The sequence below is a fragment of the Priceomyces carsonii genome, assembly GCF_900007245.1.
Source record: "Priceomyces carsonii strain CBS4050 genome assembly, scaffold: Debaryomyces_carsonii_scaffold_5, whole genome shotgun sequence".
NCBI lineage: Eukaryota > Fungi > Ascomycota > Pichiomycetes > Serinales > Debaryomycetaceae > Priceomyces > Priceomyces carsonii.
Genome location: NW_026946678.1, coordinates 1,095,438 through 1,120,724, shown reverse-complemented (window position 1 = coordinate 1,120,724; position 25,287 = coordinate 1,095,438). Strand labels below are relative to the sequence as shown.

The following is a 25,287-nucleotide window of genomic DNA, read 5'->3' as shown; positions in this document are numbered from 1 at the left end:
CTTCTTCCCAAAGTGGTAATTCTATGACTCAAGCGCGATGTAAAATCTTTTCAACATTTTCTTTTTCTTTTATTATATAAGAAACGACAGAAGTACCAATTTTTCTGTAAGCATTCAGTAACTTTGAACAAAAAAGTCTTGTCCTGTATTACAACATGAGAACCAATTCGTTTAAACAAACGAGAAGCTTGTGGGTTCGTGCAAATTTTCCTAGAAATAAGTTTTTCAGCACCACTGCTCTGCCATTTCAAAAAGTTACTCCTGATGCTTCCGAAGACTCACATACTGGCCAATACATAGACACTATCATTAAACCATTTACCGTGACCACTTATGCTCGTCCCAACTTAGTTATCACCCATGGTAAGGGTTCAGTCTTGCATGATTTGGAAAATAGACAGTACATTGATTTTACTGCTGGGATAGCAGTGACTTGTTTGGGGCATTGTCATGATGGTGTAACCAAGGTAATCTCTGAGCAAGCAGCTACTTTGATGCATTGCTCTAATTTATATTACAATTTGCCAGCGGGGGAATTGGCTAACAAATTAGTCACTTTAACACATAGTTCTGGAGGAATGCAAAACGCTCAGAGAGTATTTCTCTGTAACTCAGGAACTGAAGCAAATGAGGCAGCCTTGAAATTTGCTAGAAAATTTGGTAAGAGCATGAGTGACGATAAAATTGAAATTATTACGTTTGAAAATTCCTTTCATGGAAGATCAATGGGAGCATTATCTGTGACGCCAAATCCAAAATACCAAGCACCGTTTGCACCTTTAATTCCAGGAATTAGGATAGCAAAGCCAAATGATATTGAAAGCGTCAAGAAACTTATTAGTAAGGAAAAGACATGTGGTGTCATAATAGAGCCCATTCAAGGTGAGGGAGGTGTTACGTCAATGTCGGAGGACTTCTTAGTCTCATTAAGAAAACTATGTGATGAGAACGATGTAATTTTGATCTACGACGAAATTCAGTGTGGTTTAGGGAGGAGCGGTAAATTATGGGCCCATTCTTACCTTTCTCCAGAAGCGCATCCTGATATTCTCACCATGGCAAAGGCTCTTGGAAATGGTTTCCCTATTGGTGCCACGATGATCAGTGAGAAGGTAGAGAAATCCTTGACCGTTGGAGACCATGGCACCACTTACGGCGGTAATCCATTAGGGTCTAAGATTGGCACTTACGTGTTGGATCAAATTTCTGAACCGGCCTTTTTGGAAGAGGTCTCAGAGAAATCTGAGAGATTCGTAAAAGGATTGAGCAAAATAAGTGCTAAATTTCCAGATCAAATTGAAACTGTTAAGGGAAAAGGATTGCTTCTCGGTTTACAATTTAAAGAAGGTGTTAATATTTCTTCTATCGCTACCAACTGTAGAGAGCGTGGTTTGTTCGTCGTAACGGCTGGAATGAATGTGATTAGAATAATACCTGCATTAAATATACCTAACGAGTTGATTGAAGAGGGTTTGGAAATATTTACCAATGCTATATCTGATGTCGTCTCTTAGGAATTAGTTATGACATAGAACCTTATTATTATCAACCTTGTAGACTTTCTAATGAATTTTAAGTGAACCGTTGAAAAAGCCGTGCGCAAATTGAAAAATATTATCGGAAACACATTTACTGTTAAATCTTATCAATACGTCTAATTTCTCAGAAACGTAACGTTGAAGAAGAAAAACTTGAACTATATGCAAATAAAAATCCGCTTTGGACGCTAAGATGACTGTTCCCTTTAATGTCCCCCGAAGTGATTTGGATTATTGCTTAGAACAGCTATTAATTCATAAACCACCGCGACTTCTACCTCCAGAAACACTCCAGCAATTATGCCATTCATTGAAATCACAGCTATTGATGACACCTAACATAATGTCAATATCGTCACCCATTACGATAGTGGGTGACATTCACGGTCAATATCATGATTTATTGGAAATCTTTGAAATAGGAGGCTCTCCCCCGAACACGAATTATTTATTTTTAGGTGATTACGTTGATAGAGGTTACTACTCTGTAGAAACTATATCACTATTGATTGTTTTGAAATTACGCTATCCTGAAAGAGTGTTCTTAATTCGTGGAAATCATGAATCGAGAACGATTACAACGAACTATGGGTTTTATTCTGAGGTTTTAAATAAGTACAACGGATCATCCGAAGTGTGGACGTTACTTACGGATCTATTTGATTATTTGCCTTTAGGGGCCACCATAGACGGTACTATATTTGCTACGCACGGTGGATTATCCCCTAGCTGCCAACAATTGGATCAGATCAGAACTATTGACAGATTCAAAGAAATTCCACACGATGGCATAATGGCAGACTTAGTTTGGTCCGATCCTGATCCTGAAATCTTTGATTTCAAGCTATCCCCAAGAGGTGCTGGTTATCTCTTTGGGTTTGAAGTTGCAAACAAGTTTTGCAATGACAATAATCTAGTGCAGCTTGTCAGAGCACATCAGCTATGCAACGAAGGCTACGTTAGCTATTGGAACGGTAAATGCGTCACAGTCTGGTCAGCACCCAACTACTGCTACAGGTGTGGGAATAAGGCTAGTGTATTAGAAGTTCTTCATTCAAATTACCAAAACAAGGACTCAGAGTTCCGTGCTCAAAAGGAACCTCGGGCCAACGAGCAAGGAGTGCTACCTGGTCAATACTTTAACGTTTTTGAAGCCTCCCCCGAGAATGATGAAGATACTCTTAATGGCAAGGGCGTCAATGGAATAGATTCGAGCTCGAGTATCACTGATTCTATATTCAGTGAATTTTTTCAACAGAAAAAGCGACAACACATAGAGTATTTTCTATAAATACACCTCCACCTCACATACCATATAACTTAACAACTGAAAAGTTGCTACAGAAAATCTGCTACCTAAAAGCTAATAATGATCTCACATCATATAAGTCATGTTAATAGTCTCTACAATTTTAGATTAGTCATTCAATCACGTATACCGTAATTTAATAATAATACATTGCTCTATTCAATATTAGCACTCCAGAGTTAACTATAATACAATTCAAAATTGAATCCATTGTGAACTTCATAATCGTCAAGAGTTATGTGATCTTTGTAAATTTGATAACCTTTCTTCAAAATAATTTTATCAGCAGCCGTTCCAATTTGAAGTGATATTATTTTTTTAAGATCTCCCACTGTATCCGTCGGTAAGCATTTCACCTTTATCTTCTTTCCTAACCTATCATTTGCCATAACTTCAATCATTTTCACAGTTAATCTTACTTTGCATTCGACTCGCTTTCGATTTGCTTTCTGCTGGAACTCATAGATTAATATGGAAGCTACGCAAGCGCGCGAGTATACAGTCAACTCATCTGAACCATAAATTAGATATTATTCATCTTTTTCTCAAAAGCTAACCTACCTGAGCGATATAAGAGTCTTTATAGAGAAGGAAGTCTCTGTATCTGAAGAAGGGATCCTTCAACCAGAAAGTGGTTCAATTATTTGCTAGTTTCCATTTTTTATATCTTACTTTTTTAGAAAAAAATTAAGAAAGTTGTCAGCTTTGCAACAGAGCAACAAAGTAGCCCCTTTGTTGGGTCTAAGTCGATTCTAAGAAGATAAAAAGAAGACTTTTTATATCACATTATAGTACATATAAAATACCTTTTGCGGGTGGTTTGATATCTGAGATGTATTGGATATCGGATCATGAATCTAATATCGAAAGTGCAGTTGCTGCTCTTCTGATCGAGGGTAGCGAGTATGGAAAGGCAATTTCGAAGCTATCTCAGATTTCTGGTATTCTTTCTTTATCAGTATGGTTATTTGCGCAGCTTCCGCAGGTTATAGAGAACTATTTGAATCAGTCTGTTTCCGGTGTGTCATTTTTGTTCATGCTTTGTTGGATATGTGGAGATACTACGAACTTAATTGGTTGCCTTTTGACAGGCGCGTTACCTTTTCAGACTTGTATTGCTGTATATTATTGTTTTATTGATATCATTCTATCTGTTCAATTCTGGTATTATACTACAGTGTTCCCTAGACAGAAGGTTCATCATAATATGTTGCAAAGCCCTAACATGATGAGGCCCGTAACGCCTAAGGTACTTCCTGGATCATCTGGAAGAACAAATAGATTTGATCAGGATCGCTCGAGGAATCCAATAGATATTTCGAAGTCACCGTACAATGTCCTTCCGAAGCTGGGAAGTTTGGTTCAGAGAATCTTCGGTATTTCTTTCACTGCTTCTGGTTTAGCCAAGCCGGCACATGGTCATGGCATGAATGGTGATGCTACCACTGTAAAGAATACTCGAGGTGTTGCTACTATTGGAGCATCTATCGCAATTGGATTTAGATCGATGATTACTGATTCAAAGCGGTTGGGTGTATTATCAGCTTGGACCTGTTCTTCGCTATATATCACTTCAAGAATTCCCCAAATCATAAAGAACTATAATCAGCATTCAACTAAAGGTATTTCACCTTATTTGTTTATATTTGCAATGACTGGAAACATCTTTTACACAATATCGGTTTCATTGGATTTGTATTTAATATACAACAATGATATGATTATGGGGTCAACAAAATTCAAGGAAATCATGAGTTCTCAGTTACCATTCTTGATTGGTAGCTCAGGAACCGTCATATTTGATATCATCATACTATTGCAGTTTTGGTTCGCATCTTCGCTGTCTGACGAAAGAGAGCATGGACACAGTGTTGACTTATATGGAGGCGTTGATCCGAGCTCGATTCATGACCTGGATAGAAGAAAGGGTAGAAAGAAGAACAAGAAGAGGAAAGGTGAGGAATCTCCTATGTACTTTCAGCAGCCAGACTGGTATGTCAATGATTTGCTGAGTGCGTTTGTGAATGAAGATCCAGATAACAATTCTTATAATAAGCATAATAACATCCACAACACAGTGGAGGCGAGATATCGCCATTCCGCTGATGAGCACTCGTCGCTTCTAGATAACCACCAACATCGTAGTTTTGAAACCTTGAGTCCGCCACGTCACTACATATCTGCTTCAGTGCAAAGGGAAAGGGGTTTACAAAATGACGGACGCCATAAATCTAGCATATTCGCTTCGACTATGAGCGCTATTGCGAACTCTGTATCTAGGAGCAATTCAAATCCTCATTTGAAATCGTCAGTTTCTGGATCGTCGTTGTGGTCATCGTTTAATAATAAGAGGCAGCAGCAGAATCAGCAGAATGTTATAGCGTCTCCTACGAAAATCATACCTTCAATAGTAGGTAACTATTCTTCATTATCCAAGAAGATGACAGATGAGGCTAAAGTTCCATTCTCACCTATTGATTTTCTTACAGACGACTTTAGTCATAGTGTTGAAAGTTCGCTGTATAAATCGAGGCACTCTACGGAAAATCAACATCTACACTAGATATAATAAATATGCATTTAAAGTACTTTTTAATAATATGAATCAGTCATCTTTGTTCACTCTCCAGGCACCATTTGGTAGACTCTGAAGATAAAGAGTTTTGGCTTTAATCCAAAAAAACATAAGAACTCCGATTGATACACAGATGAAATTCATATAATAATATCCATCTCGGTAAGTATGGACGGTTCCCTTTAAAGTTTTGCACTGTGCCTTTAATGACTCTGAAGTTATTCGATAGTTGAAGAGTTCGGGGTCAATCTGTGTCTCCAATGGTGGTTCACATACGGTGTAAGACAATTTATCGATCAAGAAAAATATCATTAATCGAGGCCAAGTTCCACCATAATTCGATAATGTATTTAACGTGGTCATGTAGGTACCACCTATAGCAGGATCTGCTATTTTTGTCTCGAATGCACACAATGACACGAATTGAATTGTTGACATAAATGAAGAAAACAAGTGCTGTAATAAAATTAAGATGAAGTAACCGGTTGAAATCTCTCCCGACTCTGGAAAGAAGTATATTGCAATGTGAGCAAGTACAGCAGCAATGAGCCTTCCACAAAATCCTACGAGCCATGGCTTCAAAGGAGATGTCCCTGTAGACCAGCGGCCCGCATAGTACCCAAATATAAGTTCAAATGGAAAGTCTATCAAGACTGTTATGGAGAGATCCTCTTTTGACAATCCCTTTTCTAACAATTTCAAATTCGTTGCTGCTTCATTAACCTGAAATGGAAATTTTGCGATAAGTAGAATTATTACAAATGTCTGAACGTTCGGAAGCTTCAAAACTTGATACATAGAGAAATAGACCCTCTTTAAGGATGCCCATTGTGCAAATTTTTGATTATACACATCTTCCACCTTCACCTTTTCACTGATTAGCTTATCGTTATTTTTCTTTGCTAGATGAGGGGGGTCCTCTGGAATAAAGTACAACACCAATGTCACAAGTAGATAAATCCATCCCCAAAATTTCAAATACAGCCCTAAAGAGAAAATTCCTTCGTCACTGGATACCAGTCTCAAATATTTATTAGCGAAATCTGGAGAGCTCAAAGCTAGGAAGATAGTGAACGATAGAAAGTAGCCCGTGTTGATTCCTACAGTCTGAGCAGTGGAGGCATAAGATAAACTTTCAGGACTCAAGCAAGTTAGAGCCCAACCATCCACCGCTATATCTTGTGTAGCACAAAATAGGACTAGTAGGAAAAAGCAAGCTGTTATTTTCGTTAAATGCAATTCCGGTGATTTCATTAAAATATCCATCTTCAGACCTAAGCACACCATAATAGTTCCTGATATAGTTTGGATTGGTACTATCCATGACTTTCTCCTGCCAAATTTTCTCGAATATAATGCGTCCACTATGGGAGACCATAATAGCTTGAGCGAATAAGGGTATGCTGCTAAAGAAAAGATCCCAACTTGTGAGTATGAAAGCTTTGACTTCAATATAAAAGGTACCGATCCAAATGCCAATCCAACTGGAACACCTTGTAACATATACAAGATAACTAAAACAGAGAATGCAGGTCTGTCTTTTTTGCTCAATCCTTTACTTTTATTATTAGCCTTGGGCTTCAATGTAGACGGCTCCTTTACATCTTGGTGAGAAACTGGTAATAATCCATCATTTTCTTCATCAAATGCCTCGCGACTATAGCTTAATCCAGCTTCAAAAGGAGATCGATCCTCTAAATGAGCTCGTTTGTATATCTGATTCTCCTCAGACATGCTACAAATCAAACAATTGATTTTAATTTGAGACTCTGTTATCAAAGTTAGTTTATTTTATTTGAAGTTTAAACTGTCTAAGCTTATATGTCAGACTATCTAAAAAATATTTAAATACGAGGTTGAAAAATTACTGTGAACAAGCATCTACCAGCCATGCGAATATCTAAATCGTTTATGATTATATTATTACGTTATGTAAAATCGGGCAGTTTGATTTATGGGACATGACTTTTAACTAAATTTCTTCTTTGTTGTTTCTCCACTGACACGATATCTAGCGTAAGAACGTCTAAATATTTAAGACATTTGATATGTTACATCAAACTGTGACGTAGGCCTCTCTACAAACCCAAAACCTTCCTAGATGCTCTCATGATAGTGTCGTGGTCTGGGAAAGCAAAATCTTCCAATTCCTTTGCATATGGTGTTGGCACCTCGCAACCAGTAACTCTTTCAACAGGGGCATCTAAGTAGTCAAAACCATCAGATTCCATGATTTGGGCACAAATTTCAGACCCAACACTAAAAGCAGGGAAACCTGATTCAACAGTGATCAAATGGTTTGTTTTCTTAAGTGACTTAATAATGGCTGGAACGTCCAAAGGTTTGATACTTCTCAAGTTGAGAACTTCAGCCTCGACACCGTAATCTTTCTTCAAAGTTTCAGCAGCAGACAAACAAAATTCAAGGTTTCTTGTGTGAGAAACCATAGTAATATCAGTTCCTGATCTCTCAATCTTAGCTTCTCCTATTGGAAGAACAAAATCTGGAGAAAGAACTTCTTCATCCACCTCAAAGGCCTCACCGTATAAAATCTCGTTTTCTAAGAAAACAACTGGATTTGGATCTCTAATCGCAGCTTTGAGTAATCCCTTGTGATCTGCAGCTGTGTAAGGAGAAATGACCTTCAATCCAGGAATGGCACCATACCACGTAGAATAATCTTGGGAATGTTGAGCAGCAACACCAGCAGCAGCACCATTAGGACCACGGAAAGTAATATTACAAGGTTGCTTACCACCAGACATATAGTATGTCTTGGCTGCAGAGTTGATAATTTGATCAATGGATTGCATAGCAAAGTTAAATGTCATGAACTCAACTATTGGCTTCAAGCCAGCCAATGCTGCACCAACTGCTAAACCAGTGAATCCCATTTCAGTAATTGGGGTGTCGATGATTCTTCTTTCACCAAATCTATCTAACAACCCTCTAGAAATCTTATAAGCACCATTATACTGCGCAACCTCTTCACCAATTAAAAACACGCTGTCGTCTCTATCAAGCTCCTCTGCCATTGCAGAGTTCAATGCATCTCTGACTGTCAACTTGTTTTTTCCTGATTCTGAAGAAGCTGGACGTGCTGGGTTTACCATTCTCAATGCTTGATACTGTCCTGCTTGAGATAATGTTCTCCCTGCGCTACTTCTGTTCTTTACGACACTTGCAGCCAATCTCGCCGTCTGGGCAACTTGAGATACCTTACTTGGTGCCATTATGCTATTTTAGTCCGTCTAAACTCTACCAATCTTACTAGTTTGATGAACTGTTGGTCTTAGTTAACGGCTGCCATCTATTTATTCTAGACATGGAAACACGGACAGATGAAGACCGCATCCAGAAAGGAGCGCTAGGCTATTTTTGATACACGCACGCCTCGGTGATATAAATCCGTAGATAAGTCAATTATCTCACTGGACCCAGAAGTGTTACCAAAAGTGCAGCAGAAATGCTGCAACTGATTCAAAAGTTGTAAAACTGTTGGATCTTTGTGGCACAGTCATCGCCGTATATTTCCGGGACCCAGATGGCCCGTTGCAAACGTTTAGTGTTCCACCCGGACATGGTGGGTTTTTTTGGGTAAAGCATACACCACTATGTGATGTTTTGGGTGTCCCTCACTTATGTCACGTTCTTCCCATACTTTAGAGGCCGTTAATAACACTTGTATTTAGTTGAAATCACGTGCGCACAAAATTCGAGAAAACTCAATCTTTTGTATTAAACCTCCCCCTCTCTTTATCAAATGTTTCTTTCGGTAAATAGACACCCATATCAATCATAATTTCTATTTAAATAAAGTCAATTCTGAGGGACATTGAGACGATAGGAGGTTTATAGAATCAAGCAATGCTTAAATTGATTAGATCATTTCCACGTTACTCAGGATTTTCTGTGAAACGTAGCAGTTTTGCAGTTGTCCGTCGCTTTGATTCCACCAAAAACTTTCACAGGCCCGATGATGCTGGATCTAATGATGCTGCAGAGGCAGCCGATGCGGCAGCTACCATATTAGCAGATAAGAGAGATATTGCTCAGGAACCAAACAAGGCAACTTGGATTGATGCTTTAAGGGAGCGTGAAAAACAGTTAAAAGAGGGTAAGATATTGGATAGCTACTCATATGTTACTCCCAAGACCACAGTTGTAAGTGAGAAGACAAGAGAAGAGTCCTTTTCTTATTTGACTTTACCATTCAAGGATGACAAGTGGTTATGCGATGCTTATATGAATGCGTTTGGAAGATTAAGAGCTGGACAATTGTTTCAGGATTTGGATGCGTTGGCTGGTAGAATTGCTTATCGTCATTGTTCACCTGCGGAGCCCGTTAATGTTACTGCATCAGTAGATAGAATATACATGGTGAAGAAAGTAGATGAAATCAGCAAGTACAATTTCGTTTTAGCTGGATGTGTGACCTGGACTGGTAGATCGTCAATGGAGATTTCTGTGAGAGGCTATGCATTTGAAGACGCTATCCCCAAGGATATTACCGAAGGTTCATTGCCGGATGAGAATGTTTTCATGACTGCTAACTTCACTTTCGTTGCGCGCAACCCGCTTACTCACAAATCTTTTGCAATTAATAGGTTGTTGCCAACTTCTGAGAAAGAATGGCTTGATTATAGAAGAGCGGAATCTCATAACGCTAAAAAGAAATTAGCAGCGAAAGGTAAGCAGCTCATTAAACCAACTGACGAGGAGTCAAGATTAATTTATGATATGTGGAAATCTTCGAAAGAAATTGAGTCCCAAGGTGACGACCTTAAGTCCAAAGGTATTTCATTTATGAAAGATACTAAGGTCTCCTCCACATTATTCATGCAACCACAATACAGAAATAGACATTCATATATGATTTTTGGGGGTTATTTATTGAGACAATCTTTTGAATTGGCGTATTGTGCAGCTGCAGCATTTGCTTCGTCTGGTCCTAGGTTTGTATCCTTAGATTCAACTACCTTTAAAGCTCCAGTTCCTGTGGGATCGGTATTGTCAATGACTGCAACGATTTCTTATACTGAACACGTTCATGAAAAATCCATAGACGATGCTGAGGTTGATCAGCCTTTCAACTTTAAGTTACCAGCTTTTAATAAACTTTCGTCGAATCCTGAAGCTTTCTTATCGGAGCCAGGTACTCTTATCCAGGTGCGTGTTGATACATTCATCAGAAAGTTGGAAAGTGTTCAAGCTAAAGAATCAGGCACCTTCATATACTCTTACTTTGTGCCAAAGGACTCATATCAACAAACACAGCCAAACTACACTTCAGTTATTCCACAGACATATTCCGAAATGATGGAATATGTTGAAGGAAGGAGGAGAGCTCAAGACACGGCTTACTTTGTGGACACATTACCGAAATCGACCAAGTAACTTCGAATAACTTACGTTAATAGTGAATCAAGATAGTTTTATTAGAATAATGTAGATATTAATACAGTGGTTGACATCTAAACAAAAAAAAAAAGGAATTAAGTATCTGTCGTAACAATGGAAAAATAATTAGTAGTCAGTAACCAACACAAGTGAAAAATCAGGCAAACGAAAGGTTGTGTAAATACTTTTGGACTCAAACGCTGTTTTATGGTAAGTCTTGAATGCTATAACTTTTGTGCTTCTCTTGAAAGCACATAGTTATTGTGAGGAGATGCATTGAGATTAATCGCTATCATCGTAATGAATTTGGGCGGTCTCTCCTTCCAATCGGATTTCAGGTTCGTAAGCGGACTCTCTTAAGCTTCCTTTTCTGGTGAAGTCAATCAATTTGGCTTTCTTACCAAATGATGGGCTTGAAGTCCTGACATCTTTATTTACCAAAAGTTCTGATGACATCGACTCAAAGGAAATTGCAGATAAGTTTGAGTTTCTCAAACTATTTCCTGTCATGCGAGAGTTACTTTTTGTAATAAGCTGCTCGGAGCTTGAAGAAACGAACTTGTTTCCATTTCTGGCTTGTTTCCATTTAACCTCTCCTTCTTCATTGGTCGTTGCTTGGAATTCATCAAAGAGACTGCTGTCCGAATCATTGCTATAATTGGACATGTCTGGTTCATATGTTGATGGATTTCGTGACTCATTGAAGTTTGAAAGTAGGTTCATGTTACTAGAATTTGAATCCGGAACTTTTCCGTCTTGGGTGCTATGGTAAATAGTGGAATCTTCTGGTCGTATAGTACTATCAGTATGTTCCTTCGATGTTTCCTCCTCTAAAATGCCCAAGTTTGATGAGTGTGACCTTGTGACTTTTTGCGGATCTAACGATGAATATGAACTTTCAACTATATTACCATCACTATCAAGTCTCTGAATATTCCCTGAAGAATCTCTAGTCAAAGTCCCATAATTGTTTGCACTCATGGGCATTCCTGAAACTGACGATTGGTTCGAGTTTCTGAAAGATTGATCATCAACTAATCTTACAGAAAATAATTGTTCTGTATTCACCGTGCTTAGAGAAGCATCCGATTTCCTGAATTCTTTTTCATCTGATTTATCATTAGCTCTCCAAGATTTCATTGGTTTTTCCGAAGCGTCGAAATATCTCGAATCTTGGCTATCGCTCTCAACGTGCGTTACTGAAGAGCTGGTACTGGATGAGTGTTTTGCATCCAATTTCAATACATTCATAGCAGAAATTTGTCTGGCATCGTCGTCACTGTCACTACTTCTATTAGATGAATCAGCCATACCCATAGGTGGTAAGAAACCTGGAGCAAGAACATCACCACTCGATTTTTCTTCATCATCTGTTTTGTCATCATTTCGCTTGAAGCAGCAGCAGAAAATCAAAATTAACGCAGCAATTGCTATTAAAAAACAGGGTATTCCAACTCCTAATCCAATTGCTAATTTTTTATTTCTACTCAAACCAGAATTTTTGTCATCATTTGCCAGAGATGATGATGAAGAGGTCAGCGAAGTTGAGCCGGATTCGGAGCTTATAGATGTGGAAGAATGGGCAGACGATGACGAACTCTTGCTCTTTTCAGAAATTCCTATGATGTTAAAGCTTTTTGTTTCATATCCTAAGTTGTCACCTTTTGCCTTGACCTTAATAGTGGATTTTTTGAAGGATTTAGGAACAAATCCACTTAGAGTAAGATTATGTTCAGTATAGTTTAACCAATCAGAATCAAAAGACACAGAGACGTTGGTATCGTCAAAAGCTGTGAAATACGACTCCAATAGCTCATGTTCAAAGTACTCGCCTCGAGTGGCATTAACATTTGGTAGCTTCTTCACGGTAAAAACTGAACCTATGGCATTAAGCAGGTAAGGCAATTCAACTGTGTTTCCGAACTTGTCTTCCACGACAATGCTGAAGTTGTCAGATTTCGAAGTATTGGGGAAGTTTCCTGATATGGTATAGTCATCGTCATCAAATGTAGCATAGCTTGGTAGTTCATCCGCATAAACACTTGTTATATTTTCTTTGGAAATCTCATTTCCGTCCAAAAAGACATCAGATAAAATAGGAACATCAATTTCTATCTCACTTCCTAAAGTGCCATTTACCTTCATAGTTTCGTTCACTGAAGTGCTCAATTCATGGGCTCCAACAACTAGTTTGAAGATACCTTCGGCCCCGGCATAGCCATAGTAATCTGAGGCAATGAAGCTGAATCCATACTCAAAAGATGGTGCAATGCTCGAGGTTACATCAGGCACTGTTCCAGAAAACGTAAATGAATCTGAATCAAAATTGATCCAATTTGGTAAAGAGCTCCTATCTTCAGATCTACCATAGTAAGCAATTATTGATCTTTCAGAATCTGGGTATAACTTGAAGACAGAAGAGTCAAATTTAATGCTAAAATGTTCGCCTGGTGTGACCACGAGCCCGTCGTAACCATTAGTGCGACCATATTTTGCTAGTTTGGTGAAGATGGCATCATCTGACGATAAATGCAACCCAGGGTCATCAGACACTAAAATTGTATAATTCCTTGAGAGCGTATCGTCACTATCCGAACCACTCAAGGTTATGGTGTAATTGTTCACATCCAGGCTTGATGGATTTCCAGTAAAGGTTCTGGATTCACTATCGAAGCTCAACCATGATGGTAAGCTTGAAGCTGAGTAAGACAAAGCACCTGTGGTAGACTTAAAAGTTGTATTTGCCATGGTAAATGAATACAGTTTATTCACTCTGGCAACGTTAGGTAACTGCTCGTCGAACGGAAACCCTACGTAGACAGAGCATTGTGCAATGGCTATCACGTAAAAAAGTAATAGGGATAGCATGTATTTCTCAGCCCACAGGTCAAGTTTTCGCTAGCTTTTCAATTCTAAGATTCACTTTGTTCTGCTATAGGTCCTGTACTAGTATGGATGCAGTTTAATTAGGTATTGCTGATGTTTCTTCTTTTATTTCTGATTATTGAACTCCTGCTCCTGTTCTTTCTTTTGCTTTCTATTCGCTGTCTCTTCTAGATATCCTTTTCTAACAAATGTTAGATGTCTCGTCTGAACCCACTTCTGCGTTTAAGACAGGAATGTGTCTTTGCTTCTCCGTCAATCAGACCAACGACTAGCAAGAAGAAATATATTGGAATATGTTCTACTGTAATATCAACAACACTTTCCCTGACGATAAAACTCTTCTTCGTGGTAAATGCTGGCCTGCACCCGATGACCTTCTACTGTCTTGTTATTATTGTTCAATTCAGTAAAATTAGGGATGTAAGGGGCTCGAAGTGAGTCCTAAACGCGTTTCATATCATAAATATTGATCGTGTAGCATTTTGCATCAAGCGCGTTTCTAGAAAATCACACCAAATGGTCAATTTGTTTCAGAACTTCACGAAAGTTATTTCGTGTCAAAGCTTAGAAAAGTCCTGCTAAGGGCCGTGATACTCTCTGTGGTTAGCCGTAAACGCAAATCTTTTTCGTGATATCTCGTCCCAAAAGACACGATGACTTGAAAACCACCCCCTTTTCCATTGAAATCCTACTAAAGCAGCTACAGTACATGCTGTGTACTCTATAATTGACTTTCTAATTAGGGAACTGAAATAAAAGATAAGATTCTCTTTATAGAGGCTGACAATGCATCAGCCACTTGAGACATATGTCACACATTCGAACTTGATGTGACATGAACATGTTGATTTTAAATTAAGTCTTTGATCTATATACCGGTATGTAAAATCTAAGGCCTTTTTTCGCAGTCAACGGTATTATAATACCTAGGAAGATAATAAACACAGAGGTTAACTACATAGCCAAAGATTAAGCCCACTAACTTCTCTCCAAGGGAGTGGAAGTAAATGTTTGTCATGAGTAGCATAAACCACCAAAGTGATATTAATAAAATGATCACCACTTGAGGATTTTCCAAGAGAAAAGCTCCGACGTTGTAGACATTCAGGAAGCCACCTCTTGTCCTTAATTGTTGAGTAAGCTTCGAAATATTTTTCCTAATTTGACCGAGGGAAACCCAGAAAGGTAAAGTATCGAAGAACATATATAAGGAAGAATGGATCATAAGGAATACGTGACCTGATGGATCATGTCCACCGACCCAAGATCCTTTGAGTTTCCTGCAAGTATACGAATTGATTAAATTCGATTCATAATCCAGATCATCCTCTATTCTCCGAAAGTGTGTAGTTATCAACCCAGGCAAATGCTTTATTAGTTTGTCTTCTTTAACTGACGAGCATTTGCCTCCTGTCCACACAAATATCTTATCCATTATGGGCATTCCAAAGCACCACTGGGTAAAAAGAAACCACCAGAGTGTAGCTATCGAATAGTTAATGAAAATTCTGAACAATAATTGAATTTTGCCTTTCGTTGTCTTAACCTTTTGGTTTTTGTTTCTGTAAAATAAATTTCCATAAAATAAAAGAACCGCTATAGTTGTCCATCCCCATCCCTTTTTAACAAATATTTGGTTTAAAAAGTTGTGTTTATCATTGTAATAATTATAAACGGCCTCATCCACCGCTGAAACATGAATTAGCTTCCCTAGAATAAAATTTAAAACGAATGACAAAACGTAGGCTAACTGCAAAGTAGGCAATTTAAGCTTACGATTCAAATATTGAGAAAAATTATCCAACCTTTCGAAAAGCCTGTCATATTTAGCATCATTAGACCTTGCTATCGATTCATTTGCCATTCTATATCTTGCAAAATCCTTGTGAGAAACCGTCTTGCCGTCTTATTAGTTTCTTGCTGGCAAAAGTACAACGAGTCAAAGACAATACACACGCCAATAGATCATTACTCTTTGTGTCACTTTTGTTAAATAGCAATGATGCTATCGCTGATAAAGGATGTAGATTGAAGCTTTGACGATGTAAAAAGTCCCTATCAGCACTTATCGTTCGTTGTTCATTAGCCTGCTAAAAATCTATATAAAATATTAAGTCAAGTTTCTTGTTTGAGCTCTATATTCACAAATATGAATGAAACTCAATTAGTTAAATATTCACATTAGTTCGTTATTTTTATCAGGGTCTAGTGTCTTTCATGGCCACAGAGCACCTCTAACCATTCCTGTCAATCATTTAGCATAAGGACAAAAAAAAACAGCCTCTCAATATCAGTTCTTATGTATCAGTGCTAGACTGCTTAGCTCTGCTTACTCTCTGGGCTCGTTGAGGCCATTGATGTAGGGTTATTCGTATTGCCGTTTTGCTCCTTCTCAGAAATCCCAATAGTTGAAGGTTTGTCCAAAAAGGTTTCCTCTTGGTCCTGCCACCTCTTCACCATATCATTCATAATAGTATTCATAAAATCTGGATTCACTATGTTTGTTCTAAATTGTTCACTCTGTAATAATGTAAGTATATGAAGGCAGTTAGGATACACCAAATACTTTGCATATTCGGGCTCTCGCCAGTAATTTAAGTAATTCAAATAGTTCAAGAACTCTTCGTTCTTTAAGTAATTATTTTGGGCCAAATGGTTAACATATTGCATATTTGCCAAAGATTGAACAAATTCAAGCTCTATCTCCCACCTGCTAGGGAGACTTTCATCCATGGTACTATATTTCGTACAATTTACCTTTTGTCGATTCGATCTCCTTTTATAAGTATTTTACGTTCTCGCTAAATATTAAAAGCTAATCTCATTAAATCTTTTTTTGTTTACTTTTTTTGTTACTCATATACAATACTATGGAAGGGTCTTCTAGTAATAATAGGCAGTTGGCACTAGAGAGAGAGTTGAGCCAGCTTTCTAAAATAAATGATACTGTTTCTAACCTTATAGATGCAATTAAAACAACATCAAGTAATATTCAACAAACAAATCGTGCTACTCAAAACACCAAGACTCTCTTGAACCAATGGATTCGAATATTATCACAAGCAAACTTCACAAATGAAATAATAAATGACGATAATTGGAATGGCAAGAACATAAGCGTGACAGAAGATGAAATTGAATATAAGCTTAATTTGGAGAAGCAATTAGATGAAACGTATCGAAAACTTATTATGGAGAACGAGGAGTTATCAAGAAAGATTGAATCAAAAGAGAACGAGAAGACAAGGACTGAAATACGAGGTAGAGAAATGTCTGCAAGACGAATGAATGAACTAGGATTGTCTCACGTAAGAGGGTCAAGGAGAGGTAGAGTGAGAGGTCGTAGGTAGGATGAGCTTTTAATGAAAATATACTTCAAGTTTAACTCAATAAATAATTCAATAAATAATAAACGTCAATAATTAATAAGCGTATAATAAGCTATTTCACATATAAATTCAAGTTTCGTTTCACTTTACTTCACTTCAATATACTGGTGATCAAGTCGTTAGCATCGACAGAATCACCTTCTTTAACAAGAACGGGGCCAAGTTTACCAGATAATGGTGCACTGATCACCATTTCCATTTTCATGGCTGACAAGACTGCAAGGGGATCACCTTTCTTAACCTCTTTACCTTCGTGTGATCTCACTTCAATGACAATTCCTGCCATTGGTGCACCCACATCATTGGATTGAGTTGCTTTAGGTCTTGTCTTGGTTTCAATTGATACAGTTTTGTCATCGATGGTGGCTGATCTCATCTCACCATTCAATTCGAAAAATACCTCTCTCGTACCGGTCTGTTGAGAAACTTCTCCAACGGCTAATAATTTGATAATCAAGGTCTTACCTTGTTGAATTTCTACTGTCAATTCCTGATTGATTTCACATGGCTTTAAGAAATATCTCGTAGGTAAGACAGATAAATCACCGTATTTATCATTAATTTTCTTGAAGTCTTCAAAAACTTTCGGGTACATAATGTAGGAAGCTATGTCATCCTCTGTGATGTTATTACCATACTTAGCAACCAATTCCTTTTTGACTGATACAAAATCAATTGGTTCCAAGGTCAAGCCTGGTCTCTTCGTTAACTTCTGCCTCTTGTTTCCTAAGATATTGGTTCTCAATGGTTCAGGGAATCCACCATAAGGCTTACCCATCAAACCCTCCATAAAATCTAAGACAGAATGTGGGAAATCTAATTCTCCTGCTAATTTATTAACATCTTCTGCAGTCAAGTTGTTAGAAACCATGAATTGAGCTAAATCACCAACGACTTTAGAGGTTGGTGTAACTTTAACAATATCTCCTAACAATTTGTTGGCAACCTCATATGTTTCTTTCGTAGCCAACCATCTAGATCCCAATCCTAATTGTTGGGCTTGGAATAACAAGTTGGTCAACTGTCCTCCTGGAATTTCGTGCTCATATACATCAGGATCAGGTCCCTTCAAGTCAGCTTCGAAGCACGAGTACAACAATCTCATTTGTTGCCAGTATTCATCAAGCTCACCAACAAAGGACACATCTAAACCGGTATCAACCTCTCCCTCGAGGGAAGCCAAGAGAGCGTTGATGGATGGTTGTGAAGTCATACCAGACATAGAATTTGATGCAGCATCAACAACGTCTGCACCAGCCTTTGCAGCTGCAACCATACTTGCAACACCAGTTCCCGCAGAATCATGAGTATGAACATGGATCGGTAAATCAGGATATTTCTTCCTAATTTCTCCAATTAAAAGTTTAGCTGCTCTAGGTTTCATAGTACCTGCCATATCCTTGATACCCAAGAAATGACATCCTATCTTAACAACCTCGTCAACAAAGCCTAAGTAGTATTCCAAATTGTACTTCTTGCCAGGTTGTAACATGTCACCTGAGTAACAAACGGTTGCTTCAACGACACCTCCAGCTTTCTTTACTGCATCAATACCAACTTTTAATTGTTCTAAATCATTCAAAGCATCAAATACTCTAAAGACATCGACACCGTTCTCCTTAGCTTGCTTGACAAATTGGTCAATTGCATTATCTGGCAATGAGCTATAAGCAACACCATTTGCTCCTCTCAATAACATTTGGAAAGGAATATTAGGAACTAAGGCACGTAATTTACGTAATCTATCCCATGGATCTTCGTGCAAGAATCTCATGCAAACATCAAAAGTAGCACCACCCCAGCATTCTAAAGAAAAGCAGCCATTTAAAGCATGAGCAGTAGTAGGAGCGATATTCAACAAATCAATAGTTCTTACTCTTGTAGCAAGCAACGATTGATGAGCATCTCTCCAAGTAGTATCTGTAATTAAAGTGCCCTTGTAAGCTCTGACTTTCTTAGCAAACTCTTGCGGTCCCTCTTCCAACAAAACTTGTCTCCAACCTCTTGGTGCTGGTGTAGCTCCAACATCAACCTTAATACCAGTCCTAGGATCATGTAACTCTGGAATTAAAGCTTCTGTGTCCAATTTAGGGAGACCAATTTGGCCCTTGATAGAAGATCCATTGACAATTAAATCACCCAAGTAGCTCAACAACTTAGTGGCCCTGTTTTGGGATTTGATCATATGGAACAATGAAGGTGTATCATCAATGAAAGTGGTCCAGCAATCTCCCTTAATAAATGTCTCGTTGGTCAAGAGAGCTAATAAGAAGGGAATGTTAGTTTTGACACCTCTGATTCTAAACTCAATCAAAGCTCTCAACATCTTTCTCCTAGCAATCTCATAAGTAGACCCTAAACAAGTACACTTGACCAACATTGAATCATAGTGAGGAGAGATCACAGAACCTGCAAACCCATTTCCTCCGTCTAATCTAACTCCATTACCACCTGAAGACCTGTATACTTCGATCTTACCGGTATCTGGCTGGAAGTTCTTCGAAGGGTCTTCTGTGGTAATTCTACATTGAATTGCAAAGCCTCTGATGCTAACTTTATCTTGCATTAAGCCCAACTGTTGCAAGGAAGCGCCAGCTGCAATTTGAATTTGAGCTGCAACAATGTCAACTCCAGTAATTTCTTCAGTAATTGTATGCTCAACTTGGATTCTAGGGTTGATTTCAATGAAGTAGTGCCTATTTTGATCGTCAACTAAAAATTCAGCGGTACCAGCATTTCTGTAGTTTGCTGACTTCGCCAATGTGACCGCATCAGACAAAATTTTGTCTCTAATTTCAATAGGTAAGTTTTTAGCAGGTGCAATCTCAACAACCTTTTGATGTCTTCTTTGAACAGAACAATCTCTCTCAAATAAGTGGATAACGTTTCCATAGCCGTCAGCCAACAATTGAACTTCAATATGCTTTGGTTTATTCAAATATCTCTCTATGAAACACGTACCATTGCCAAAAGCAGTTTTTGCTTCAGAAGTTGCTCTACTAAAAGCATCCGCAATATCATCTCCCTCGTTGACTACTCTCATTCCTCTTCCTCCACCACCAAACGCAGCCTTGATAATTACAGGATATCCATACTTTTCAACAAACTTAACAGCTTCATCGACAGAGTCAATTGGTCCGGGAGTCCCTGGAACTACTGGAACATTATTCTTAATTGCCAAGTTTCTAGCACTCACTTTATCACCCACGGAATCAATCGTCTTGTAGTTCGGACCGACCCAAGCCATTCCATTTTCCTCTACTTTCCTGGCAAACTCCAGATTCTCTGACAAAAATCCATATCCCGGGTGGATCATATTAACGTGATGTTTCTTAGCAATTTTGATAATCTCGTCCATTTGCAAGTATGCCTGAACAGGAGAATACTGGCCCTTTTTACCTATGACATAACTCTCATCAGCCTTTAATCTATGCATCGACAACCGATCCTCCCAAGAGTAGACTGCAACTGTTTGCATTGACAATTCATGAGCTGTTCTAAAGATACGAATAGGTATTTCACCTCTATTGGCCACCAATATTTTGTTCATTGGACCCAAGATGGTAGATTCCCTCCTAAGCCTGTTGAACTTGCCTTGATCACTTTCGACTGACATCTTGTTGTGCTCCTGGATCAATTCAGTATGTCGACAGTATTTAATGCCTTAGTCTCTTATTAACTACAAGTAATGATATTTTCTGGTAACAATTTAATACGGCAATATCTTGTACTTATATCTGTCCAATATTTCTTGCAATTACACCGGAATGACGTTGTACTGAAAAAAACCCTATTAAAAAAAAAAACTATCCTGTCCAATGGTATTTTACTATTCGGCTACGACACAAAATATGGGGATTAAAAACCTCTCAAGCCAATACTAGCTTGGATAATCCCCAGGCAAGAAAGATGATTTCATCCCTCCTTGGGTTATGAGCGCGGGGGTTTGCTGATTACAATCGCTCGGTGTAAGTGTACTCCGAAAGATAGCTCCGTTAACTAGTAGCCGCCTGTGGAGACACAAACAATCTGGAGTTGGAAATAGCAGACAGATAACGATGGGTTTCTGCTCTGTCGATCATAGACACTATCAATAAAAAATAAAAAAAGCTAAAGGTCAACTAGATATGAGCAAAGACAATTTCTCCAAAATTTGTAGAATACTGTAGCACTTGCATCCGTCGTAATTGTTCAACGTTCAGAGTCATCAGTCTCATCACATCTGTCTCATCACGCTTCATCACGCCTGTCTCAGGCCGAAAAATGTTTGGGCATTTTAAAGAAAAATAGTGAGTCAGTCGGATGTACATCTCCGGCTCAATAATATATGTTGTTCGTCGTGATAAGGACGTCTTCCTGTTTGCTCGGTTCTGTCCAGCGGGCCGAAGCCGGCATTCAAGTAATCGCCAAGGAAGCTCGCCCGCCATCAGAGCAGAGAGAGTGGGGCTGTTGTATGTGCAGGACTCCCATCCCATAGATCAGATTTTGTGTTTCGGCCTACTGGCAATCGAATGCAATCACGCCAGGCAATGAAGTGGCTGATCATGGCTGTAGAAAATTATAAAAAGGCAGCGCTCCAGCAGTAGCACGAATAAGAAAAAGTTTTTATTATCTTGAACTCATGTATTTCAGAAGGGCACTTTCCATTACAAAGACTTTGTCAAAGACAGCTTCTGAAGCAACTCAGACGCAAGCAAAGAACGTTAGAAGTTCGAAATGGACACCAAGAAATGGCAATTCCTTCAGATCATTTGCCGAGTATAGATTGAAGGTATCCCAGCAGTCTCCTTTGTCTGTCAAATCAAGGGCAAAGGCTTAAATGTTCGAGCATTGACTTGTCGACGAACGTTTTGATGAAAAATTCACTTCTGCTAGGATGATTGGTTTACTTGTTCCTTTGAATTTTAACGGTTTATAAAATAATGCATATTATGTATGATTCTGGATATCATAAATTGATGACTTTTGAAAACTTAGATGTAAATTTACCCCTGTAGAGCGTAATCGGGTATGTGGACGTGAAAGATTATCAACGGCTTATGACGGAATATGTTGCCTATTTTTGGTAAACTAAAATGTGATTTCCAAGTGGTCGCACTCTAATCTCCCATCACCCACCGGATGATAGATGATAGCATCGTAACTACATCCCTTCGTCCCCTTACCCCACTACAAGAAAGTACGAGAACTTTTGCACCCACTGCTTCCGCTTTTTGCCGTTGAGGAGGTAACTTTTTCATTTTTGTGCTTGATGTTGGTACGTACTTTTGTCGTTGTTTTACGCTCTACTTCAGCTGCTGCCACACTTATCATCGGCATGTAGTACTCAACTACCGACTATGTAGCATTTGTGTTTCAAGTATGGAGCCACTGTTTTGGTGCTCGTGGTTCCCGTGATATGCTCGCTACAAAATATCAAATGTCACGTGTATTTGTGTAATGTTTGAATTCAAGTATGGCTTTTTAGCAGCTGCTTTAGTATATCAGCATGTCAGCAAGAAGGATAAATCACTGTGGCAATCATAGAGCAGAGAATTTTTCATAAAACTTTGATCAAAGGCCAAGAAGGTATATATATTATTAAAGCCATCAATTTTAGGAAGTTGAACAAGAAAAACGCACTTTTATCAAGATATCTTAACCACAGTTAAAGGTAGTTGCTTATTGCATAAGTTGCGCCACATATACTATCTACTAGTACTATAACTTCAATATCAGTAATAAAAGGTTGAATCAGCCGCTATGGAAGGAAGAAGTAATCTGAATAACGCAACCTCGTTTGCTCTACTCGAGCAATTAGTTTATATTGACAATTTTATGGCTAATAGTGGATCATCGAACAGTGCAGGAGAGTTAACACCAAACTTAGATATGGACGGACAGCTATCCATGGATCTCGCAGCGTTTGCTGATGAGTCTTTCATTTTCCCGGATGAAGAGAAGAAAGATCACCCTAGTCCAGATGGTAGTCTTCGTATTAATGGAGATGATTTTTCAAGTAATTTTAATATCAATAATAACAACCATGAAGATATTAAAAATAGTAAGAATACCGTGGATTTCGATTTACAATTCAGTAAAGGTGTACCGAGTAACAACCAAGGAAATCAAAATAATTTTGACAGCGATAAGCACCCCGATAATATTCTGCTGTATCGAAACGGAAAACAAGCTAAAAATGAACCATTGTCATTGGATCACGATACAGCTTCTGATGGTGTTCCCTCAAGTAATACTGAATTGAACATATCACAGCTACCTAAATTCCCTGTTCCCCCAGGTGCAAAAAGCTCTTTGGAGTCTGCGGGTCTTTCATTGAACCAAATTGATTTGTTAAGTGCTTTAATAGCTCAGCATCAGTCCAAACTAAATGCATACGAAAACCAGCATAATAATATTGTGACTAACCCTCGGATCGATTCAGTACGCCAGCATAATAATCTTTACATAAACAATTTTCATGGCATGGAGGAGTCTAGTGAAAAAACTCGGTCTCTTTCGTCAATATCAAACTCTTCGGTGGAGACCCCGACCCTCGACACTCCTACCAAACGAAATGAATTGTACCCATCTGGTATGGATAAGAGAAAAAGGAATACTGAAGCATCTGCTAGGTTCAGAATCAAGAAGAAAATGAAAGAGAAACAAATGGAAGATAGAATAATGAAGCTTAGCGAGACAATAAAAGACTTCGAAACAAAAATTCAACAGCTAGAGATGGAAAATAAGTTGCTAAAAAATCTTATTATTGAGAAGGGAAGTCAACAGTCCGATGACGAGTTGAGGAGACTAAAAGAAAAGGCCAAATCTAATTGATTACTAAAGATTAGTGTGGTTAGATAGAAGCTTCACAAAGAACTATATATGTCATAACGAACGTTCATGTACAAAATTTAACTTTGAGCCGTAGCTCTAGCTTATTTCCGTAACTACTGTCGTCGTAAATACAACGAAAGCCGTTCGTAGTATGTCCAGATCAGATCATCTGCCATTTTGTTACCTTAGAAACGAACTACCTGGGGAAATCCCGAATTCGGAATAAATCCGAAATTAGGAGTAATTTGAAATGGAAGGGATGAATAATTCTTTACGGTGCACGTCTCGTACCTTTGTTTCAGTTACGCCACGGTCATTACATTTTTTAGTCGTCAACGGGTGTTGATTTAAAACCGTTTGACCGTTACAAGGGCTACGCATGATCTAAATGTTTAATTCATATTGGATATTCTGAAGTCTATAAAATATATGTATACATCATAAGTCTATATCATAAGCTGTAGTGCTGGCTAATTGAGTTTCTAGTTCAAAGCGAAACGATTGGATTTACTACTTTGTTAGTAGAATTATTCTATCAAGGTCCATCATTTGAAAATCGCCTTATTCTGAACTTCCTCACTGTTCTCTTCCAAGGAATGTAGTCGTTATGCTTGAGACTATCTACTATAGAACCGATTGATGAGCCTCTGCTTGACCCTGTGCTGTTGGTTCTACCCTTAGAGGCTGAAACCATATCTGTATCTTCTTGGTCAAAAACATCCGTACTCTCACTGGTTGAAGACGAAGGAGTACCGATGTCGTGGAGTTTTAAGTGACAATCTGGTGTAATAGAACGTTCAGGTGGAATAGGCTCAGACTGACGTCTGAGTGCTTGGCTCATCTTTACACTTCTCACGTACTCATAGTAGGAGTCTAGTAATATGTCATTTATAAGCAGTTTGGCCCTTTGTAAATCCTCCATGTAAGGTAATTTGTCGATGCTAAAGGTTTGTCTCATGGTGTGTGTAATATTGATCTCTTTCTCTGAGTCTTCTCGCAAGAAAGTATTGTATATTCTTTCCCACAATGTTTCATATTCAGAAATGTCAGCCTTTAGGTATTGATTGACTTCGGTGACAAATTCAAGATTTTCTATACAATGAATTGAAGACAAAAACTGCTTGAAGTTCTCTCTTGTATAATCCCCTATCTGAAAGGTATTTTCCACTATGTCCTCTAGAGGAGGAACCACCTCACTCTGGTTGGGTGTTATCGTGTACTTTAGTACCAGGTTAACCATATTCTGGCACTTATGTGTCCAAGCTATATCAGTTATCCTGGTGGGTAAAGATTCTAATAATCTAAGTAGGGGCTGGCTTAAATACAATTGTTTATATATTAGCGAGCGTAATGTCACCAGAATATATACTGCAG

At 38.4% G+C, this 25,287-nt stretch overlaps 15 protein-coding genes across 15 annotated transcripts; 7 read left to right on the top strand and 8 right to left on the bottom strand.

Annotated features, from left to right (window-relative positions):
- Window positions 1-155: 155 nt before the first annotated feature.
- Window positions 156-1,514, top strand: ARG8 (acetylornithine transaminase; the record flags this gene model as incomplete). The annotated part of the gene is made up of 1 exon (XM_062954952.1): window positions 156-1,514. One exon carries the CDS (start codon window positions 156-158, stop codon window positions 1,512-1,514), a length of 1,359 nt encoding a protein of 452 aa, XP_062811604.1.
- Window positions 1,515-1,731: 217 nt separating this feature from the next.
- On the top strand, window positions 1,732-2,829 carry PPG1 (putative serine/threonine-protein kinase; the record flags this gene model as incomplete). The annotated part of the gene is made up of 1 exon (XM_062954951.1): window positions 1,732-2,829. The coding sequence occupies one exon, from the start codon at window positions 1,732-1,734 to the stop codon at window positions 2,827-2,829; it is 1,098 nt and encodes a 365-aa protein (XP_062811603.1).
- Window positions 2,830-3,026: 197 nt separating this feature from the next.
- Window positions 3,027-3,248, bottom strand: PRCAT00004920001 (ubiquitin-like protein; the record flags this gene model as incomplete). Its single annotated transcript, XM_062954950.1, has 1 exon — window positions 3,027-3,248. One exon carries the CDS (start codon window positions 3,246-3,248, stop codon window positions 3,027-3,029), a length of 222 nt encoding a protein of 73 aa, XP_062811602.1.
- A 431-nt stretch (window positions 3,249-3,679) lies between these two features.
- Window positions 3,680-5,410, top strand: PRCAT00004919001 (uncharacterized protein; the record flags this gene model as incomplete). The annotated part of the gene is made up of 1 exon (XM_062954949.1): window positions 3,680-5,410. The coding sequence occupies one exon, from the start codon at window positions 3,680-3,682 to the stop codon at window positions 5,408-5,410; it is 1,731 nt and encodes a 576-aa protein (XP_062811601.1).
- Window positions 5,411-5,452: 42 nt separating this feature from the next.
- Window positions 5,453-7,156, bottom strand: PRCAT00004918001 (uncharacterized protein; the record flags this gene model as incomplete). The annotated part of the gene is made up of 1 exon (XM_062954948.1): window positions 5,453-7,156. The coding sequence occupies one exon, from the start codon at window positions 7,154-7,156 to the stop codon at window positions 5,453-5,455; it is 1,704 nt and encodes a 567-aa protein (XP_062811600.1).
- Window positions 7,157-7,500: 344 nt separating this feature from the next.
- Window positions 7,501-8,655, bottom strand: PDB1 (pyruvate dehydrogenase (acetyl-transferring) subunit E1 beta; the record flags this gene model as incomplete). Its single annotated transcript, XM_062954947.1, has 1 exon — window positions 7,501-8,655. One exon carries the CDS (start codon window positions 8,653-8,655, stop codon window positions 7,501-7,503), a length of 1,155 nt encoding a protein of 384 aa, XP_062811599.1.
- Window positions 8,656-9,289: 634 nt separating this feature from the next.
- PRCAT00004916001 (uncharacterized protein) lies at window positions 9,290-10,819 on the top strand (the record flags this gene model as incomplete). Its single annotated transcript, XM_062954946.1, has 1 exon — window positions 9,290-10,819. One exon carries the CDS (start codon window positions 9,290-9,292, stop codon window positions 10,817-10,819), a length of 1,530 nt encoding a protein of 509 aa, XP_062811598.1.
- A 285-nt stretch (window positions 10,820-11,104) lies between these two features.
- Window positions 11,105-13,690, bottom strand: AXL2 (Axl2p; the record flags this gene model as incomplete). Its single annotated transcript, XM_062954945.1, has 1 exon — window positions 11,105-13,690. The coding sequence occupies one exon, from the start codon at window positions 13,688-13,690 to the stop codon at window positions 11,105-11,107; it is 2,586 nt and encodes an 861-aa protein (XP_062811597.1).
- Window positions 13,691-14,597: 907 nt separating this feature from the next.
- PRCAT00004914001 (uncharacterized protein) lies at window positions 14,598-15,572 on the bottom strand (the record flags this gene model as incomplete). The annotated part of the gene is made up of 1 exon (XM_062954944.1): window positions 14,598-15,572. The coding sequence occupies one exon, from the start codon at window positions 15,570-15,572 to the stop codon at window positions 14,598-14,600; it is 975 nt and encodes a 324-aa protein (XP_062811596.1).
- A 455-nt stretch (window positions 15,573-16,027) lies between these two features.
- On the bottom strand, window positions 16,028-16,441 carry SOH1 (Soh1p; the record flags this gene model as incomplete). The annotated part of the gene is made up of 1 exon (XM_062954942.1): window positions 16,028-16,441. The coding sequence occupies one exon, from the start codon at window positions 16,439-16,441 to the stop codon at window positions 16,028-16,030; it is 414 nt and encodes a 137-aa protein (XP_062811595.1).
- A 137-nt stretch (window positions 16,442-16,578) lies between these two features.
- DUO1 (Duo1p) lies at window positions 16,579-17,058 on the top strand (the record flags this gene model as incomplete). The annotated part of the gene is made up of 1 exon (XM_062954941.1): window positions 16,579-17,058. One exon carries the CDS (start codon window positions 16,579-16,581, stop codon window positions 17,056-17,058), a length of 480 nt encoding a protein of 159 aa, XP_062811594.1.
- Window positions 17,059-17,188: 130 nt separating this feature from the next.
- PYC2 (pyruvate carboxylase 2) lies at window positions 17,189-20,713 on the bottom strand (the record flags this gene model as incomplete). Its single annotated transcript, XM_062954940.1, has 1 exon — window positions 17,189-20,713. The coding sequence occupies one exon, from the start codon at window positions 20,711-20,713 to the stop codon at window positions 17,189-17,191; it is 3,525 nt and encodes a 1,174-aa protein (XP_062811593.1).
- Window positions 20,714-21,718: 1,005 nt separating this feature from the next.
- PRCAT00004910001 (uncharacterized protein) lies at window positions 21,719-21,916 on the top strand (the record flags this gene model as incomplete). Its single annotated transcript, XM_062954939.1, has 1 exon — window positions 21,719-21,916. The coding sequence occupies one exon, from the start codon at window positions 21,719-21,721 to the stop codon at window positions 21,914-21,916; it is 198 nt and encodes a 65-aa protein (XP_062811592.1).
- Window positions 21,917-22,839: 923 nt separating this feature from the next.
- On the top strand, window positions 22,840-23,913 carry MET4 (Met4p; the record flags this gene model as incomplete). Its single annotated transcript, XM_062954938.1, has 1 exon — window positions 22,840-23,913. One exon carries the CDS (start codon window positions 22,840-22,842, stop codon window positions 23,911-23,913), a length of 1,074 nt encoding a protein of 357 aa, XP_062811591.1.
- A 535-nt stretch (window positions 23,914-24,448) lies between these two features.
- Window positions 24,449-25,153, bottom strand: RGS2 (GTPase-activating protein; the record flags this gene model as incomplete). Its single annotated transcript, XM_062954937.1, has 1 exon — window positions 24,449-25,153. One exon carries the CDS (start codon window positions 25,151-25,153, stop codon window positions 24,449-24,451), a length of 705 nt encoding a protein of 234 aa, XP_062811590.1.
- Between the last annotated feature and the right edge of the window lie 134 nt (window positions 25,154-25,287).